A 20,194-nucleotide genomic window follows, 5' to 3' on the forward strand; every position below is an offset into this window, starting at 1 on the left:
AATTCAGCGTTTCGAAAAATTTCGAAACTTCACTGTAAAAACAGCCATTCCCATTTTCCGTTTTTGTTTTGTTTTTAAAAATAAAATTCTTGGAGGAGTCCTTGGAGTCTGTTCGTCTGTTCAGAATTTTTTAATCAAAATGAGTGAGAACGCACAGCAATTCCAAAAAATGGACTTGGAGATGATGAAGATAAAGAAATTGCCATTTTATCTGCGAACAAATTACAATTGCGAGAAAAATGTTGATGGCTCCGTGGAGATGTTGAAGCACATCGAAGAAATGCAGGAAATCAAGTCGCATCTCATGGATGTAGTGATTGGGATAGATGAAATACAAGCTTCCTTTGATGATACATCCAAATTATCAGAAAAGGCAGAGAAAGAGATTGTGAAGCTGTTGAAGGAGATTGATCCTGCTCAAACCACAGAGATTCTTCAGGATTATCCGGAATACAAAACATTGATGAATCCGATGGACCAGTAGGAGGCTTGACATGAAGATCTTATGGAGAACTAAAAAAAATTAAGAGAATTTCATTTATTTCAAAGAAATTAGTTGATAAATTACAAATTTCACACAAATATTCGAGTTTTTTTTCTTGGTAAATAATGAGGCTTCCGGCTTTTCTACTCCTTGATGTCCTGCTGATCGATGGGCAGTGCGGAAGCAATTATTGAGGTGTCATTGGTATTTTCCTGACTCATAGGGGCACTGTCGGAATTGGCGAGGGCGACTGGTTCTACTACAGCATCTCCATTTTCCATTTCACAGGCGAGAGTCTTCTGCGATTCTTTCTTCTTGCTCTTTGCTTTGGACTTCTTACTTTCCTGCGATGTGGACGGTTTGGTAATTGACGCCAGTTGATTCTGCAGGACAGCGAGATTTTGCTTGTATTCACTGCAAGTCTTCATCATCCGTTCGAGCTTGTCATCCTGAGGCGATGGTTCGGGTTCCACTGGCTCCGGTTCCGGTGGTAATTCTGGCAGGGCTGGTCGTTCGATGTTATTCTCCTTCAGGGTATTGACCAGGAGAGCGCGATCAGCCTGAAACAGAAGAGAAGGTGAATTAAAGAAAATCACTGGGTCATAGGAGAGGACCGGGAAGACCCCAACTAGCAAATTAGCTGCCTTACGGCGTTATCACACTTGCACATTAAAATTTTAATGTGATTCACATTAATTGTCGCTTGTGAGCATCCAAATATGTTATTTGTGTCTTTGAGTCACTTAATATTTGGGGTTTTTCTATTTATTGATAGAGAAGTGGACTTGGCCTGCAAAAATAAGTTTAAATTTACCTAAAGCATAAATAATTTTCACATTAAAAAATTAAAGAGAAAATCGCATTGATTTTTCGCATTAACGCTATAAATCAATTTATATCAAATTTTGCGGGCCAAGTCTACCTTTTTATCAACAAATAGATCAAATTTTGAATATAAAATGATTCAAACACACATATTATACATTTGGACTCTCACCAGCGACAATTAATGTAAATCATATTAAAATTTTAATGTGCAAGTGTGATAACACAGTTATAGAACCAAATGCTTGAAATGATCTCATAATGATCTTCTAAACAACTGACAGCGGAATTATAGGATAGAGATATAAAAGTCTCATAAGAAGCGTAATACAATCCTACGAAACCCTTTCTACACTGAGAGAAATCCGAAAAAGTTAAAATAACATTCCAAAAATGTTAATTTTGCCCTACAGTATTGATCCGAAATCGGTGTAAATATTACCCTTTTTAGGTGTATTATGGGTTAAAATTACCCTTTTTTCATGTCGATTTTACCTTCGAAAGGTGTAAAATTAACATTAAAAAATGTTGATATATTTTTACACCCGAAAAGTGTTAAAGTTATGACGAGAAAAATTAATCGTAGCCTCTTTTTTTTCTCAGTGTATAGGATATTTCCCAAGAAAATATGTTCTATAATATTTTACTTACATCAAGCTCAAAGTATGTGTTAATAAGAACAAAAGCCTTAAGAAATATTTTCTTATAAATCTCATTTCAAGGTGTGCTACAAGTTCTTTTTATAGACTTTTTCTCAGTACAACCCTCGTGAAAATATAAGTTATTTTCTTAATGAAAATCAAAGTATAGTCCTATTTTATCGATTTGCTCAATATTTTCTAGAGCCCTCTGCCATTTGTTTGCAATTATTACTTCTTAATTTATTAATAAAACCGGAAAACAGATGAATTACGCTGTGAGTTTTATATTAGGATAGAAGAACGCAATGAGTACAATATAAAAGAATACTAAAAACTGCTATAAGATTCTCATATTTGCTCTGCAAATAGTTTTATAGAAAAATCTTAGACTTTCAGTACACTAACACTTTTTTCCACGTGAAAAATATCATGATTTCCACAAAAAATTAAAGTAATCCACTTTTATCAGTTTGTACCATTATTTTTTTTGTCCTTCAGTGACACTTGCAGCTTTTAATTTATAAAAAAAAAATACCATGGGAGCGTCCAAGAAGTATATTCTCCTTCATTTTGGCTTGTACCGTTCTCAAAATGCGATACTCTGCTTTTTTTTTAAAAAAGCCCGTGATATAGATACTGAAAATGGTATGTACACTTCCATTGAGGACAATAGGGTCATATATGACCCGGAGTTTTTCCGAGTTTTCACGCAATGGAAAATTTCTTTCCTCTCTGAACTATTATATTTGATCATAAAGCATTAGGAAAAACTCAATTTTACATGAATTCATCTGCTCAATAAAAGTGTGACGCGAAAGACTTAAACACCGCTTGTAGTACTCCCGAATGAGTCTCTCAGTGACCCTTATCTAGAAGTGGCGCACTACTAAGATGCTCAGGGAGTTCTTTGAGCACTTACTGACAAAGAATGTGAGGCATTCTTTCAGAAGATGCTGTAAAACTTAGTAATTTCTTTATTTCTTATAACTTCTTTATTTCACATTAAAACATTAGCACAATACAGCAAATCTACTCTTATTGAATGAATTTGTGTGAAAAATGCTTTGCAATCCAAACTCTGCAAAATGTTAACAAAATGTCAACAACTTCCCCTGATTTCCCCTTAAATTTGACTTGGATCTATTGAAGACTTGTAACATGCTCATAACGGTCTTAAAAATTTACAAATAAGCGTAAAATTCAGTCAAGACGAAGTTGGGAGGCGTTTCTTCATATACCGATTGGATATTAATAAGGAAAAAGAAAACGCGTTCAGCCGATTATTTACAGGGACAAAATGGATTTTCGTGGGTTCGCGGCATGGCTACAGCGACCATCTTTGTATCTCTGGAATGGGGGTAATGGTGAACTAATAAATTCCTAAACATGATAAATTACATTAAAAAATTATAATTACATAAAATAGAATTAGATATATATATAAAAGCGAATTTTTTTTGTGATTCTTTTAATTATTCTGATTATGGTCTTATAACAGGCTCATATCCGTATATAATAATAAATTTAGAGTATTGTATAAGCATTCTTTCAGAAGATATATAAGATGTTTTTTATAAGATTGTCTCATAGAACTCTTCAGTTTCCTGTCACAGTAATGCTTATAGAGTCACTTAATGGTGCGCCACTCTTATATATAAAGGTCTGAACGACTATTTTAGGTAGTCTAGAAGCGTTATGTAACCCTTTAAGGACGATTGGGTCACCCGTGACCCATAGAGAAAATAGTTTTTCCTGACTATCTGAAGTTATGTCTTTCTAATGTTTGTACATAATCACGAAGTAGAAAGATGTAGGAATCTAGGATATTTTTTTGCAAATCTCCAGCTATTTGCTATATAAAAAATATTTGATATCAAAAATAACGAATTTTCAAATTTTCACGTTGATGCTTGAATTTTAATGTTTTTAATATTTCTAATTTTTTTAAGCAAAAACTTCTTGGGACTAGAAACTATAATAACCATAATAACTATATATAATATTTCTCAACAAAGTAAAAATTATAGTTTATTGGTATTTTTAGGAAAGCTTCATAATTTTCATGGGTCATATATGACCCAATCGTCCATAAAGGTAAAAAACACCGAATTTGTCTCTAGTGGATTTTCGAAGATTTGAGGTTAGACTGTTTCATGTTTTTGTTTATGTGTGCGAAAAATAGTTAATTATTCGTGTTATATTGTGTGATATATCAATTAGCTGAGATTTCCCAGTGTACTGACTGAAGAAGGTAATATTTTGATAATTTATGAGATACTTCTGCGTATATGTTGTAAATTCATAACTTTTTGCTCTTGCAGATGACTTCAAAAATGGAAAAAAAATTATGATCAATGAACCCGAAATCATCCACATATTATGCCCGGAAGATAGCAATGATGCCGACAATCTTGTCCTGAACGAAAGTGGCATAATATATTTGGAACAAGACGTGGATGAAGTGGACTTTGAAGTCTTCATCGAGAACGCATCAGCGCCGGAAGAACTTCCGGATCCACAGCAATTTGCAACTGTACGTCTTAAATTCCCAGAGACAAACAACATTGCACCTACCCATTACCATCAAACATGTTTCGAAGAAAACTGAGGTGCACATGGTGCTATCAGAAAAAAGGATTATAAGACCAATTGTATTTGTGAGGCATGCGACATTTATCTCTGTGTTACCTTACCAGTATGCGAAATTTGTTTCGATGAATATCATAATAATTAAAAATGAAGTAAACAATAATACATTTTTCATAAAAATTATTGTTTTTGTGTACAAGTCTTCAGGAGTCTTTGAGACCAAAAATTGAATGAGATTTTTTAAAATTAATTTTTGATCGTTTTAATTTTTACTCGTACTCTAAATATATTTTTTTTATTATTACAAATATATTCAAGTTATTTATCTTTCAAAAATAACAGAGTAAACAGAGTAAACGAGTCGTCTGGAAAATTTTGTGCTTTTTTACCTTTAAGGACGATTGGGCCATATATGACCCATAGTTTTCTAGGGCTCCTAGGGATGGGAAAATTTCATTTCAACCGTAAATCTCTTATTTAGGCTAAAATATCGAGGGAAATTTGATTTCGTTGAATTTCGCTCAAGCTTCTCGCCCTTAAAGGGTTAAGCAAATCGTTCTTTGAGACTTTCTGATAAGCCATGATTTGGGAATTCTATAAGACTATATTGAGGAAAAATTGTTTCTTGGGACATTACCTGAAGAAATCGACAGAGTTTCTGCAGTTGATCCAATTGACGAGTTGTCTTGTTCAGTATTTGATCTTTGAGTTGCTTATCGGATGCCAGCTCCAGGACAGCAACATTACTCTTCTCAAATTTCGTCCTCCATTCATTCCGTTCCTTCTCCAGCTTTATAATTTTCTTGGACATCTTCTCCAGTTCGGCTTTGTAGGTTGTGAAAATGCTATTGCTCTTGGACAGGGAATTCTGAAATTCATCATATTTTGTGGTGTAAAGATCCAGTTGCTGCTGTGCTTCAGCAAATTGCTGGCGCGTTCTCTTGAGATCCGTTAGGATTTCGTGCTTTTCCTTCAGGAGCCCTTCCTTCTCCAGGGCAGCTTCCATCTGGATTTTTGTGAGTTTTGCCTCATTGAGCTGTGTCGAGAGATCAATACTCATATTGATTTTCTCCACTTGCTGCTCTCTTGTCTCTGACTGCTCCAGGAGGTACTTAAGTCTCTTGGACATCTCCACATTGTCCTCCTGGAGCTTCTTATTCCGCTCGTTGTTCTCATTCATCAGTGTGGTGATTTCATTGAGGGATTTCTGAAATTTAGCTTGAGTCTCCTTGCGCTTCTCCTCCTCCTCCCGGATCTTCGCAAAGCTCTCATCCTTGATGGATTTATTCTGTCGCTGGAGTTCCCGGCACAGTGATTCTAGCTTGGATTTTGTCAGGATGGCTTTATTGTACTCCTGCTGTAGATTTTCCTTCTCCTTTTGTATCAAATCCAGTCGCTTCTCCTGCTGCTTGGCCACACTCCCAAGTTTACGTGTCTCTTTCTCCAAGTCCACGTACTTCTTCACCAGATTGTGTATCTTATCATCTGGCTCCATGCTGCTCATTGATTTCACCAGCTAAAAAATAAAAATCAATGAGATTATCATGTCAATCTTTCGAGAAATTTGATATGCTCACCTGCTCCTCGACTTTTAAGTCACGCATTCTCTCCTCTTTGGCCAATTTCTTCCTCTCCGAATCTCTACGGTCACCTCCATCACTTTTTGAATTCTCCATCTCACACGGCTTCCTACGGACCTTCCTTTGGCTTACGGGGCTTACGTATCTGGTTAAAAAAAAGCCTCACGAAAATCCTAAAACTCGACTCTTTTTGAGGTTAATTTCACCCAAAAACGTAAACAACAACTCCCTCCAAAGGATTTTACTGCTTTTTCAATAGATTCACAAGCAAAATAAATGGAATTAGAAAGATAAATGCGTAATCTATCGATTAGACTCACCTCAATAAAAATCCGCACGTTTTTCTTGGCCCAAAAATCTATTTTTGGACAAATCCTCTGACAGCACTCCTCGATTTCACATTCAAATATCAACTACCAAAAATCATCCGTACAAAAATCAAAGTTCCCGCCTTAGAATTTGTTTTGAAAATATTTATTTTTTCCACAGATTTTTCTTCATATTTTCTTGAACATTATAAAACTCTGTACCAGCTTTAAAAAAAATGCAAAACTGTATCAGTGGGTGCGTGTAAAATAGTTATATGTAGGTACACATTGGCAGATATATAAATTATATTGATAAAACATTTCTGGAAGACACTGGGGATCACAAAAGAAGTTACAACTGTTTATATATTAGCTGACTGGACGAGTTTTAAGGTAAACAAATACTCCAATTAAAATAAATACGACAGCAACTACAGATAGTGCTAGATAAAGTTGCTGATGGATTTTTGCATTTTCCTCCCTTCGTTCCTTTTTCTCCTTCCTCGTCTCCTTGGTCTGTCGCTGCCTCCTCATTTCTCACACCACTAGAATTCTGAATATCAATTTTTGATTGCCTAACACTGGATTTTTCTTTACTTACCAGAGAATTTACGAGCCGAAATCCAACCGTGGCTTTTCCAACTTTTCTTTTTTGTTAATGACGTGTAAAATATTTCGATGTTTACATGCCGTAATCGAAAATCGAAATATTTTCGAAACTGCTGAATTGTCCTTTTTCACGAGTGCAATGTCAGTTTTTCGATGAGAAAATTACACGTGCGTTTTATCAACACATGCCGCTCTTTTATAAAAAGCTCGATTTATCCCATTTTTATCAACAAAACAAAGTGAAGAGGCAAAATTATTAATTCGTGAAGTGTATTAGTTGTAAATAATCTCATTTTAAAATGGTTTTTGTGGAAAAAACCTTCCCTCGCGGAGGAGAAGTAAAACACAGGAAAGTTCAGGCAGAAGGTACTTCAAAACAACAGGTAAACATGCTCAAATTCTGCAAAATAATACAGAAAATTCTTAATTGAGAGAATTTTGTTGCAGTTTGGAGTGTTTTCCAAGAAAAAAGTCCCGAAGAAGAACAAAAAGAAGGACGGCAAGAAGAAAAATGACAGTGGAGTGGCTCAGGAAGAATCACTGGAGTCCCGCAAGGCAGAATTGATTACTGCGAGAACAGTCGCTGAGGGAATGCTTCTAATGGGATATATTAAGAGTATCCACTCAACTGATTTACTCATATCGCTGCCGGGACGAATGCAGGGCAAGGTTCCGATAAATTGCATCTCATCGCCCTATACAGATTGTTTGGAGAAGATGGTCCAGGGAGAGCGTCAAGTAAGTTGTTAAATTGTCTTTTAGCTCAAAGATTTGGTGTGTAGTTTCTTAGTACAGTAGTTAATTATATTAATTATATAGGCCTTATCTTGCGTATACTACAAAAAATCAATTACATACCTACACTGAGAGAAATCCGAAAAAGTTAAAATAACATTCCGGAAATGTTTATTTTACCCTGCAGTATTGATCCGAAATCGGTGTAAATAATATGCTTTTTAGGTGTATTAGGGGTTACACTTACCCTTTTTCATGTTAATTTTACCCTTAAAAATGTGTAAAATTAACATTAAAAATGTTGATATATTTTTACACCTAAAAAGTATTAAAGTTATGAGGAAAAAAGTTAATCGCACCCCCGTTTTTTTTCTCAGTGTAGGGTAACGAGTGGTGTTTCGGGACACTTTTTAGCACTTTCAAGTTTCAAATAGCTTAACGACTTCTCAAATAATTTTTTTCTTCGTTGATACAAATACTTAAATTCCTTATGCTATCCAGAATAAGATTCTTATCGAGAAATATTGAAAAATGCATCATTTTTTATACAAAATATCAAAAAATGTAAAGTAAGAGTGGTATATTTCGGGACAGTTGGGTATTTCGGGACAGACAAAAATCGCTATAATGATAATGCAAATAAATTTCACCGAGCCTGATTATTTACCTTTAAGTAAAAATTATAAACACTCTTTCATAAAAATTTTATTTTAATTTCACTTTTAATGTGACTTAAATCGAAAAAAACTAAGCATACTGTTTGTGTTGACATCTGCAAAATTGACCACACTTAAGGTATTGCAAAAAGTGAAATGTGACACTCACAATTCACGCGTATTTCACGCTTTAAATTAAATAAAATTTCAGAAGTTTTATGTTTATCTGATACGTATCGTAAAGTGCTTAATAATTCTTACAGAATTTAAAAATAATTAGAAAACAAATATTTATAGGATTTTTGATGTGTCCCAAAATACCCATATGTTATGTCCCGAAAAGCACCTTGTCCAGAAATACCACACGTTACCCTACATCATTTTTATTAAAATTATAAAGCGTGCTTGTAAATGCAAGGGATGTTAGGAATGCAAGCTATTCAAACTCTTTTCGTTTAACTCTTTCGCATCTTTTGGGATTGGGATTAGGACTCTCAAAGAAAAATATGAAGATCTTGGGAAAAACATATTTAAAAATATTTAGAACTAATAAAAATCCAAGTCTTGTTTAATTAATTCTTGAGCTAGGATTTTTCTTATATGCCGATTTCCGAGCAAATTAACCAGTCATTTTCTGGTTCACTGAGATTTTACTGCTCTTCAAAATTACAGAAATAGAGCTTGGGACTAATTTGATAATTTAATTCTTTTATAAGAAATAGAAATGATTCGTATGCGAGTAAGGTCTAGAAGTCTAGATCTAGATCATCTATCTATTTTCGGATGGCAAATGTAAATTTCCAAAATTGCTTTATCATTGTAAAATAGAAATATTCTGGGCAGAAGAGAACAGATTCTTCTGATCATTTTTGCTCAAGGAGATAGATCTGGCGACTTGAAATATTTTGACAACCTCTTCAAAAGTCAATCCAAGGAATTCAAATATCGCATTATTTTTTCTTTTGCCAGAAACCACTTTTTTTTGGATGTGATATAGGCTGATTCTTTTTACTCAGAATCTAAGCTTAATCTTAGCTTAATTTATTCAACCGAATAAAAATGCATTATACGGGCTTCAGACCCAAGGCTTAGCCATATGGCTTATCTTCCCTAATTTCTTATCAATCAAGATTTTTTTCGGAAAATTATTACTTAAGATTGGGCAATATGGGCAAGCGATCCATTGAAAAACCAATCAAAATAGGTTGCTATTTTGAATTCCGAGATCATCAAGAACTGGGCTAAACCTTAGGTTTGAAATCTGTATTACACTTGTGCTACATTTCAAGTTAAATCAAATCTTGTCTAAATCCATTAAAAATTACATTTTCAAGCAATCCGATCACTACTTGGAGATTCCACAAAAAATTTTCTATCTTTACAGTTTTTAAAACATATCCAAAAGTGAAAAAATTAAAGTATAAAAAATAATTAAAATTAATTATCATTATGAGAATTTAAAAATTCGTCATTTTTAAGCTTAAAAAATTACTACAAAAACCACTAAATGTTTTCCAGCGACGAGCTATCAACAGAAAGATTTTCTCGGAAATGAAATTTTTAGTACACAACCCAGCTGGTCCGAGTTTGAAAAATATTTGTTTCACCCACTTATTAAACCGATAAAAATATAATTTTTGGTTTTTCTTAAAGTCGAATAGGCTGGTATGCACAGTAACAGCTGATTTATTAGGCTTATTTATAATTTAATCGGAAAGCCTATGCACAAACACAGAAAATGACGTCCCGAAAGCTCTGTTAATAACAGTTGGTTTCCCCTATCCACAGGGTAGGACTAACGCTGAGAAAAACTTGAGAGGTTTTCAATTTAAAGAATTTTGTACATTTTGAAGCATTCAAGAGATTATTTTATGGGTTTATTTTACGTCTTTTTACTGTGAGATGTTGAAAATCTTAGTAATATGAACATTTATTTTCTTTGTGGATTTCGCAAAGTGTTACTAATTTGTAGAAGAAAATGTGTATTCGTTTTTTGTAACACATGACCCCTCTGGAATTTTCTGCACTAATATTTAATAAAAAAAAGTAATGAATAATCAGAAAATATTATAAAGCAAGATCAGAATAAACACAGAATTTGAAAATATTTATAAATTAATTGAAAGAATTGTTAAATCTTTGGTAGATAAAAATGAGTGCTTCATGCTCCAAAAAAAAAAATAGAGGCGAAAATTTATAAAAATTTACAGTAAATATAACATATAAGAAGAAATCTGACCATTATTTCTCAAATCAAGTCTATGTGTTCACTAAATGTTTAAAAACAAGACTGTTGTTAAAACTAAAACCTCTTTGGAATATGTAAAATTAATTGCCACTGCCTCCTTTTTCTCACAGTCCCAGGTTATTTTCACTTGATTGTAAAAAAATGAAAATTTTTAAAGCTTCTCATGAAAAATGTTGTCCTTGATTTTAAGGTGATCACTTGTAAAACTGTATAAGACAACATAAATTGTAATTTACTTCGTGTAATATATCAATTCCTAATGTTTTTTTCTACTTAATTTGACGATAATACGTCTAATAAGCTCCTCTCGAGGAGCATGCTTCACATGTATTGTAATGTCACACAACAGTACTTCACATTTTATTAGTAATTAATAAAATTTTTGATTTAACCCATTCAGTCAATGTACCAGAAATACTTGAGATAGAATGTTGATATTTTGGGATTAGTTTCCTACAGATCTTTAGATGATTTTTTTGAAAAGAATTTTTTTTACCTATTGTGGGGTCTTGGGGAGCCTCTGTCAAATAAACGTCTTAACGGTCACTGAATTTAAATTCTGTGCATTAATTTATTACAAACTATTGGTTTAGATAGAATAACTATCCAAGAAAATGAATTTGCAACTAGAATTCAAATCAGGAAAGAGGAAATAGGCCAATTTTAACAAATTCGACGGGATGTCGAATTTTCCGTTCGGCATTTTGAGCAAAAATGTTGCATGACCTTCCGCGAATTAAGAAAAAAATAATAAAATGTATTTTCATCTCTGTCGGACTGTTTTCCCCAAGTAATTGCTAAAAATCCATTCCTGACAGCAATTCGAATAAAAATTGCCCAGGAATAAATCATCTAAAATCACTCAATTTGCGTATGATGTATAATACCATAGTAAGGAATGGGTTAAAATCAAAAATTTTATTAATTAATAAAATGTGAAGTACTGTGCATAGGAACACTTATTAATTTGAAATTAAGCTTTCAACGGCAATTTTAATAAGTAACTTATTTATAAATAAGTAAGCTGGTTACTGTGCATACCCCCCATAGTTATATTATGTTACTGCAGTGATTAATTGAGACGCTCAGAGCAGAAGTGGTCTCCTTTGTATGCATTTCCCTATTAAAACAGTCCACTTCTTCTCTGAGCGTCTCAATTATGGAAATAAAAATATAAATTATATTTTAAGTGGATTTATCGGAGTTAAATCGGTCGCGGCATCCGAGTTATGCAATCGTCGGAGTTACATGGCCTTATTATATTCCTTTAAAGTAATCTGACTTAATTTTTTTCACGAAATGTGTGATTTGAGATTAGCTATTAAAATATGCAATAAGATAGGTCAGATCATTAAAGTAATTTTGGAACTTTACAAAAAGTAATACTTTTCTGATGAAATTATTAAAAGTTCTTTTGATTGACTTTCTTCTAATTTACATTTTTTCTCTTTTAAAATTTGAAGAAAAATTACCAAAAAAATACAAAATGTATACTTAACTTTTTCACAGGATTGCAAGACACTCTCAGACATGTTCCAGCCAGGTGATGAAGTTTATGTGAAAGTCATGGGGTTCACCAATCATGAATCCAAGGGAGATAAAAGAATTGAATTATCTCTAAATCCCAGAGATCTTCATAGTGATTTGCATCATACAAAACTCGAGAAGGGTTTAGTAATGTGTGGTGCAATTGAATCAATTGAAGATCATGGGTATATTGTGGATCTGGGAATAGCTCATGTAAGGGCATTTCTCTCCACAAAGGGCAATAAGCAAGCTCATGAGAAATATGCAATTGGTGAATTGGTATTTTGTAGTTTGAACAAAATAACATCAACAGCTTCTGTCACGACAGTTCAGCTCAAAGAGTGTCCAAAGAAGAGGATTTTAACAGCTGAAGGAGATACCATGTTGGATTATATATTTCCAACGATTGCAGTTAAATTTATAATTGTTGATGTGGTGAAGGATGGATTGATGGGGAAGATTTTTGATGGAACCTATACGGCGTATATCAATCAGATTCATTTGGGGCCGGGGAAGGTGATCAAAGACTTTCAGATTGGAACAGAAATTGAGGCAAAAATTCTCTATGTAATGCCACTGACGAAATTTGTCTACTTGACACTGAATTCATTTGTCGTGGCGGAGAAGAGGATTCCATTTGGGAAGATTTTGGAGAATGTGGAGATTGCGGGGAAGGGTCAGAGTGGGATTTTGCTGAAGTTGAATAGCAAGGCTAAAGGATTAATTACATATGCTCACATGAGGATGGGTATCAATGCTAATGTTGATGAAGATGTTCTGAATAAGAAGTACAAACAGGATAAGTTGAATGTGGTCAGAGTGATGGATTACAATGCAGTTGATGATTTTTACATTTGTACAGATAAAGTTCATCTGATCAAGGAGAAGTATTTCTCATTGGCAGATGCTAAAATTGGGGATTTCATTCAGGCGGAAATTACAAAGAAAGTCCCTGGAAAGGGTGTTAGAATATCATTTGGGCAGTTGCATGGATTCATCAATAAGGCTCACATGTCTAGGGGAGTTTCTGGACAGAATGTGGGCAGTAAGGTACGTGGGAGGATTTTGTACATTGACGATCAGTACAAATCGGTAGTTGTAACGACGCATCGGGAATATCTCAAGGAGAATGCTCCAATTCTGATGGATAGGGATGATATTAAAATTGGACAAGTCTATATTGGGATGATTCATGAGGTGACCGCGAAGAAGATACTCGTTCAGTTCTTCAGTAGGATACTGGGAGCTGTTGTCAAGGGCATGGATGTTGTCAATCGTTCTTTCTACGATTCCATGAAGCCTGGCCAAATTGTTCGGGTGATGGTGACTAATGTCTCTGCCAGACATATAAATCTAACTTTTGCCCGAGATACCAGCGAGGATAGCCTGAAATTGGGCAAGGTGGCCCGTGGGAAGATTATGGGATCGTATTCGTCGGGAATGGAAGTGGAAGTTCTTGATACAAAGGCAAATATCTGGATTTCTAATCACTATGCCTCTGAAATCCCAGAAATTGGTCCAGGGCTTTCGTCAGCTCATGATTCTGAGGAAATCAAGTTTGTAAGGCTGTCAGATGAGATATACAGCTTGAGGGATGTGGATTACTTCAATAAGCATAAAATGTCCTCTTGGAAATCTTTGATGTCGGGAATGGTATTGAGGGGATTCATCAAAGCTGTCAATGATGATAACTTGGAAGTTCATTTGCCATTGAGTGATATGACTAAAACTGTGAAGATTTTCTATCCAATGATTCTGAAAGACTATCAAAAAACTGATGAGCCAGATCTCTTCCAACCTGAGCAGATAATCTATGTGAAAGTTCTCAGTAAGGAGCCCAAAACAAAGATTGTAACTTGTTCTGCACTTCTAAGTCAAGTTTGGAATGGAAATGTTGGAGTTTCTACGGCAATTGTCATGAATTATTTCAGAGATATCAACAAGATTTACTCAAAATTGAATCCCAGATTCAAGACAAGTGACAAGGTGACGGTTGAAGTTGAAGAAGTTGGAGAGGAAGTTGTCAATGTTAAAGTAGAAGGAACCAATGAAATGGGAATAATTTACAAGGATCTCTTGGAAGATGTTCCAAATGTAGGAGATAGAATCAAGTGCGTAGTGCTTTGGGTATCTCCAGAAGGTGCTGTTTACCTGAGTGGCAAATCAAATCACCAGGAGATGCGAGAAAATAGAGATCATCCTCAATTTAGTCACATAAAGCAAAGAGGAGAGATTTTGCTGAAGACTTCTCAGTTCTTCCTTGTATTGCTGGAATCTAATCATGTGGTCTATGTACCACTGAGATTGCACTACAATGACTTCCGACCTGTTCTGGCCGATCGGAGGGGGGAATGTGAAGTTATTCTGGTGAATGATAGAGGAGAAAGAGTGATTGCAATGTTCAGGGATATCTTTGAGGAATGTCGAAAAGTTAGTGTGGAAGTTAAGAAACGAAGGCAGGAATCAATCAGTGAGTCTGATCATGAGGAAAATCCTCAGAAGAAGATCAAAACGGAAGATGAAGAGATGGATTCTGAAGAGGAAGAAGATGAAGAGATGGATTCTGAAGAGGAAGAAGATGAAGAAATGGACATTGATAAGCAAGAAGTGGCTCCATTAGCAGGATTATCTTCCAATTTCTGGAATACGGATTTTTCCTGGTTGCCGGGTGTAGCTAAAGACGAAAGCGACGCCGAGTCGGAAGGTTCGGAATCCGAGACACCGGCAAAGAAGAAGAAACTGACAGCAAGGGAACGCCTAGAGCACGCTAAAATGCATGAAGCTAGAATTCGGGATCGAGAAGAGAGTCTCGCAGATGGGATCAGTGATCCTCAGAATACGGATGATTTTGAACGTCTGGTCCTCACAACGCCAAACAACAGCTTCATCTGGATCAAATACATGGTGTACTATCTGCAGGCGACAGAAGTGGACAAGGCTCGGAGTGTAGCGAGAAGAGCAATAAAAAGTATCACCTATCGTGAACAGGATGAATTGATAAATATCTGGGTGGCTCTGCTGAATCTCGAATTGCGTTTTGGTTCAAAAGATTCCTTCGAGACAGTTCTCAGTGAATCACTAGAAGTCAATGATCAATTTAAGATCATGATGAGGACTATAGAAATCCTGGCAGATGTGCGAAAGATCGAGGAGTTGCGAGCCAAAATATCCATTTGTGTCAAGAAATTCAAGACAAATGCAGAAATGTGGTCTAAAATTGGTGAGGCTTTCTTCAAAGTTGGCCTCACAAATGAAGCCAAGCAGATGATGCACAGAGCCATTGCAGCTCTTCCACAGAAAGATCACATCTTCATCATCAGCAATTTTGCCAAGTTGCACAATAAATTTGGCGAAAAAGAGACAGCTCATGCTCTCCTGGAGCAAATTGTAACATCCTATCCCAAACGCGTTGACATTTGGTCAATATACGTGGATATGCTAGTGAAAGATTCTCGCCAGGATCTAGCAAGGCAGATTCTCGATCGTGCTATCCTGCAAAAGCTACCGCTGAAGAAGATGCGAACCATCTTCAAGAAGTATCAGGAATTTGAGGAGAAATACGGAGATGAGCAGAGTGTAGAAAAAATAAAAAGCATGGCTGAGGAATTTGTACAAAATTATATTAAAACGTAAGTTCACCTTAAATGCTACAATGTATTTTCCATCAAAATTAATCTTAATTTTTTTTTTCATTTCGTTAAATAAAATTTGCCACTTGATTGAATAAGCTCATATCACAATTAAAAATTACAATCCTTCCTCTTTATAAATTGATTACAAACTCAAAATATGTGGTGTTCCTTTTTTTATCGTCAAATCTTATCATTTACTCACAATATAAATGAGATTATGCATCACTACCTTCCAAAAAAAGGTGAAAGACTACGTATTTTTTTTTCTTTTACTAAAATAAAGAGTCTAAATAAGGACGGGAATATTTTGCAGATCGGAAATTGTCTGTCAGAGAGATTGACCAAAATCTTACAGCAGTATAATGCTCAAATTTGGCCAAAATTTACGTTACATTTATTTACGTAATCTATTTACAAAAAAAAAAACATGCGCTTGTCCATACTAAAAGTAATTAAACTCAACCCAAAAAAGATTAATTAAGGGCAGAATCACATTGACAATAAAATGCTCGCCGTTTGCAAATTCTCGATTACTGTATTACCTTATCTCATACTCGGTGGCACTAGGCGAAAATAATATAATAAAATTGAAAAAATAAAACGAAAATGCGATAAACTGTGAGCAAAAAACTACGAATAATTTCTCTTACAGTTTTTTTTTGCTCACCGTTTATCGAATTTTCATTTTAATTCTTCAATTTTCTTATATTATTTTCACCTAGTGCCACCGAGTATGAGATAAGGTAATACGGTAATAGAGAATTTGCATAAGAATTGCAATGAAAATGCGTAAATTAACGAAATACGGTGAGCATTTTACTGTCAATGCACTAATTCTCATAACTTCACAAAAATATTTGTTAAAAAAAAACAATGATTACAATTATAATTTAGGCATCGTTTTGTGCAAAGAGATGAGGTTTAAAGTTTCAAGAGGTTTAGCCGAGGGGTAAGCCAATATAATACAGTAGACTCTCGTTCAATCGGGCGCAAAATTTTGTTGACAATTTTCACGTTTGATATTAAAACAAATTTGTTCAAATTTACTGTAGTTCCTCTTGTTTTATCGTCACTGAGAGAAATCCGAAAAAGTTAAAATAACATTCCGGAAATTTAATTTTACCGTGCAGTATTTATCCGAAATCGGTGTAAATGTTATCCTTTTTAGGTGTATTGGGGGCTAAAGTTATCTTTTTTCATGTTAAAAAGGTGTAAAATTAACATTAAAAAATGTTGATGTATATTTACACCTAAAAAGTGTTAAAGTTATGAGGAAAAAAAGTTAATCGCACCCTCTTTTTTTTCTCAGTGGTGATTCTTTATATTTGAGCGCTTTTTGTGGAATTTACAATGATTTTGATGCCCAAATCTCTCAATAATTTGGGTGACATTTTGCCCCATATACCCGATTGAGAAAGAGTCTACTGTAGAATATTTTTATTCCACAGAAACATGGAATGTCTTCTGGCGAATAGTAGAAATCTTTGTAACTTTCCATTTTTTACTAGCTCATAAGTCAGTTTTGATACAGATATTTTTTAAGCCACGCCCCTTCAACGAACCGTAGTTGACATTTTTGGATTATCGTAATTCAGAATCGAGAACCGCTTAATTCCGAGGAATTGCTTATTCGCTGTTAATATTGGATGGAAATTGTGGACAGGGCCTGAACTCCTGAGAAGAACACCCGATTTTATCAACGATTGGCACTACTCTGCCTAGTCTCACAGAGGCTTGGATTTTTAAGACTTTTAAAAATACCTGTGCGAACTGTTTTCCACAATAGCACATTCACTTGGCCTACAGAGCACAAAGAGCGATAGAGGGAGCACAGGATTCATATCTATTCACAAGTTGAATAGGGGAAATGTGGGGATTTTTTAGGTTAGTGCTACATTAGGCTCTTAGGTCTGTGTTGTAGCTGGGTCTAAAATCTTTCTGACAAAAAAAAACTTGATTTAGACCCACTCTGTTGACCCGAGCGATAAGTAGCAGTAAATTAATCTTAAAATAACTCATGGCTCTAGCTCTTAGAATGAATTCTGAGATTGTGAGTTTATCACGTGATAAATTCACTGATCTGAGATCGTCTTATTTAAGTGTTTCAAAAGAATTCAACAAAAATTATTATGTATATTCTGGGATACGATGACTGTTTCACATGATACTTTGTATGGAAAGCTCACGAAATACTTACAAAAGGCGATCTAAGAGCTATGTATTTATCACGTGAAAAAATCACGAATTTCAGAATTCACCCCCTGGTCCTAATTGCTAAAATTTAATTAGGGATGATGATTTAGAAGCGGTTAGATGAAAAAAACAATTACCAAAAATTCGAAGTCGAATATATTGAAATCTTCATTTCCGATTTTGATAAAATTGTACTTATGTTGTATTTAGAACTAAGACCTTTCCAATGGTATGTCGCACTCCTCCATTGATATGATATACCCTTATATAAGCTAGAAAAAAATATAATATGATCGATCTGTATCTTCGTTATTCATGAACGGATTTCTATGAAATTTTTGTAGAAGAAACCAGGCAGAATTAGCCAGGTATATGCTAAGTCATCAATTATTTTTTTAGACATCAGATATAATACCGGCTTCAGACCTAAGGCTTAACTGTTCTAATTTCTTATCAATCACAATTTTTTGCAAAAATTTAACTTAGGATTGGATTATTAAAGACAAATGATCCATTAGGCTCTCAAAAAGCAATAAAATTGCTCGCTATTTAGGATTTTGAGACCTGCGAAAACTGGGCTAAACCTCTAGTCTGAATACCGCTTAAGTCATGCTACTAACGACACATAATCGTCACATATATCCTAAATTGAATTGAGTCGAGGCATTTATGAGTTGCCAGAGAGGTGGCAAAAATATGTAGCTAGGAAATACCGATACTTAAGATAAAGTAGTTTTTGTATTTCTGTAGAAATTTTCCATCTCTAATTGAGAAAAATGTCTAAAAATTTAGTTGACAACATGGTGTTATAATTTTATTTTAGAAGAAATAGGGTAAGGGCTCGTAATTTTGGACAGGGTGCTTATAAGCATCAATGTTGCAAGTTTGAAGTGCAATATTTTCAATACTAATTGGATTTTTTTGTTACTCTCTTTTTAGAAGGGTTGTTTACAAACTTGGCAAGCTGTTTATTGTCTTTATTTTTACTAAAATTAGTCTTAATACGTTTAAAAATGAATTGATATGTAGAGGTGAATTTGGCTCAAATTTTGGACAACTTGGTTGTTAATTTAAACAGCTTGGCTGTATATTTGGTCAGCTAATGCTAATGCGCCTCAATAGGATGCCCATTGTTCTCTATTTTAAGAACCAATCTTACTAAGTCCTCTTCCTGTTCATATAAGCAAACCATGGAATGTCACAAGAAGCCCAAAATAATATTAATGTGAATCAACACAATATTCAATAAATGTTTAATAATATTACTGAAAAACAGCCAGGAAAGATTGTTAGTACAGTAGACTCTCTCTCAATCGGGCATATGGGGCAAAATGTTACCCAACTTTCGAGTGATTTGGGCGTCAAAGTCATTGTAAACTCCACAAAAAGCGCTCAATTATAATGAACCACGATAAAACAAGAGGAACTACAGCGAAATTGAGCAAATTTGCTTCAAAATCAAACGTGAAAATTGTCAATAAAATTTTTCACCAGATTGAAAAAGAGCCGATTGAGCGAGAGTCTACTGTACTTCACCACAGCTAAATAAGACTGAAGTAAACACGAAGTTCTGTCATATTTCTCGAAAGCAATTGCTCACACTGAATTTTTAACAAAACAATTTTAACTCGAATCATATTCAAAATTTAACTTATTTAGTGTTAAAATCTTCTAAAAAGAACAAATTTTTAGATAGAATTCATTATTCATCAAATATTGGAATAAAAATCCATTATTTTAATCAATTTATTCTTAGTGTCTATTTTTATCTTCAAAGTGTCCAAATTTAGAAACTGTCCAAAATTCTGAGCCCATACCCTATTGAGCTGATCGAGCAGATCACTATTTATTCTCCCTATTCAATAAAATATTTTTCAGTCTGATTCAATTTTTTCACAAATAGGGGTAATACGGAAAGAAAAAGAATTATTTGCTGGCTAATTCTAGGCCGGTTTTCCCTGTGTTATATCTGGAGACTGAGGCCTTTTTAGCGATATGTTGTACCCCTTTTCACGGTACCCTGACCTCAATTATACCGAAAAACTGGACTCTGCCTTTGCTGTTTATAATTAATTGATTTCTATCAATATTTCTTCTTTTTGGTGCTCTGTACTCGAACTATTTAAAAAGGATAATAACCGTAATAAGTCCAGATAAGTCTATAGTA

The 20,194-nt window shown here is 34.4% G+C and overlaps 2 protein-coding genes across 4 annotated transcripts; one reads left to right on the plus strand and one right to left on the minus strand.

Annotated features, from left to right (window-relative positions):
• Positions 1 to 523: 523 nt before the first annotated feature.
• On the minus strand, positions 524 to 7,114 carry LOC129801191 (alpha-taxilin). 3 transcript variants are annotated; one of them, XM_055845992.1, is made up of 5 exons: positions 7,029 to 7,114; positions 6,440 to 6,972; positions 6,117 to 6,363; positions 5,177 to 6,055; positions 524 to 1,044 (listed from the first exon to the last, which is right to left on the minus strand). In XM_055845992.1, exons 3-5 carry the CDS (start codon positions 6,213 to 6,215, stop codon positions 628 to 630), a joined length of 1,395 nt encoding a protein of 464 aa, XP_055701967.1. In that variant the 5' UTR covers positions 6,216 to 6,363; positions 6,440 to 6,972; positions 7,029 to 7,114; the 3' UTR covers positions 524 to 627. The 3 variants fall into 3 exon arrangements, with proteins under 3 accessions (XP_055701967.1, XP_055701959.1, XP_055701977.1); XM_055845984.1 differs by having other exon boundaries at positions 6,440 to 6,980; XM_055846002.1 differs by having other exon boundaries at positions 6,117 to 6,366; positions 6,440 to 6,980.
• A 61-nt stretch (positions 7,115 to 7,175) lies between these two features.
• LOC129800677 (protein RRP5 homolog) lies at positions 7,176 to 15,926 on the plus strand. The gene is made up of 3 exons (XM_055845260.1): positions 7,176 to 7,419; positions 7,484 to 7,774; positions 12,185 to 15,926. The coding sequence occupies exons 1-3, from the start codon at positions 7,336 to 7,338 to the stop codon at positions 15,833 to 15,835; spliced, it is 4,026 nt and encodes a 1,341-aa protein (XP_055701235.1). The 5' UTR covers positions 7,176 to 7,335; the 3' UTR covers positions 15,836 to 15,926.
• Positions 15,927 to 20,194: the final 4,268 nt, after the last annotated feature.

Source organism: Phlebotomus papatasi, chromosome 1, assembly GCF_024763615.1.
Source record: "Phlebotomus papatasi isolate M1 chromosome 1, Ppap_2.1, whole genome shotgun sequence".
In the NCBI taxonomy this organism is placed as follows: domain Eukaryota; kingdom Metazoa; phylum Arthropoda; class Insecta; order Diptera; family Psychodidae; genus Phlebotomus; species Phlebotomus papatasi.

What these genes read in the sequence shown, in the direction of transcription:
- LOC129801191 (XM_055845992.1), bottom strand. Translation starts at nt 6,215, where the DNA reads ATGGAGAATTCAAAAAGTGATGGAGGTGACCGTAGAGATTCGGAGAGG. An exon ending in ACTTAAAAGTCGAGGAGCAG is followed by an intron (nt 6,056 to 6,116) that starts GTGAGCATATCA and finishes TTTATTTTTTAG; the next exon opens with CTGGTGAAATCAATGAGCAG. An exon ending in AACTCTGTCGATTTCTTCAG is followed by an intron (nt 1,045 to 5,176) that starts GTAATGTCCCAA and finishes CTTCTGTTTCAG; the next exon opens with GCTGATCGCGCTCTCCTGGT.
- LOC129800677 (XM_055845260.1), top strand. Translation starts at nt 7,336, where the DNA reads ATGGTTTTTGTGGAAAAAACCTTCCCTCGCGGAGGAGAAGTAAAACAC. An exon ending in AAGGTACTTCAAAACAACAG is followed by an intron (nt 7,420 to 7,483) that starts GTAAACATGCTC and finishes ATTTTGTTGCAG; the next exon opens with TTTGGAGTGTTTTCCAAGAA. An exon ending in TGGTCCAGGGAGAGCGTCAA is followed by an intron (nt 7,775 to 12,184) that starts GTAAGTTGTTAA and finishes ACTTTTTCACAG; the next exon opens with GATTGCAAGACACTCTCAGA.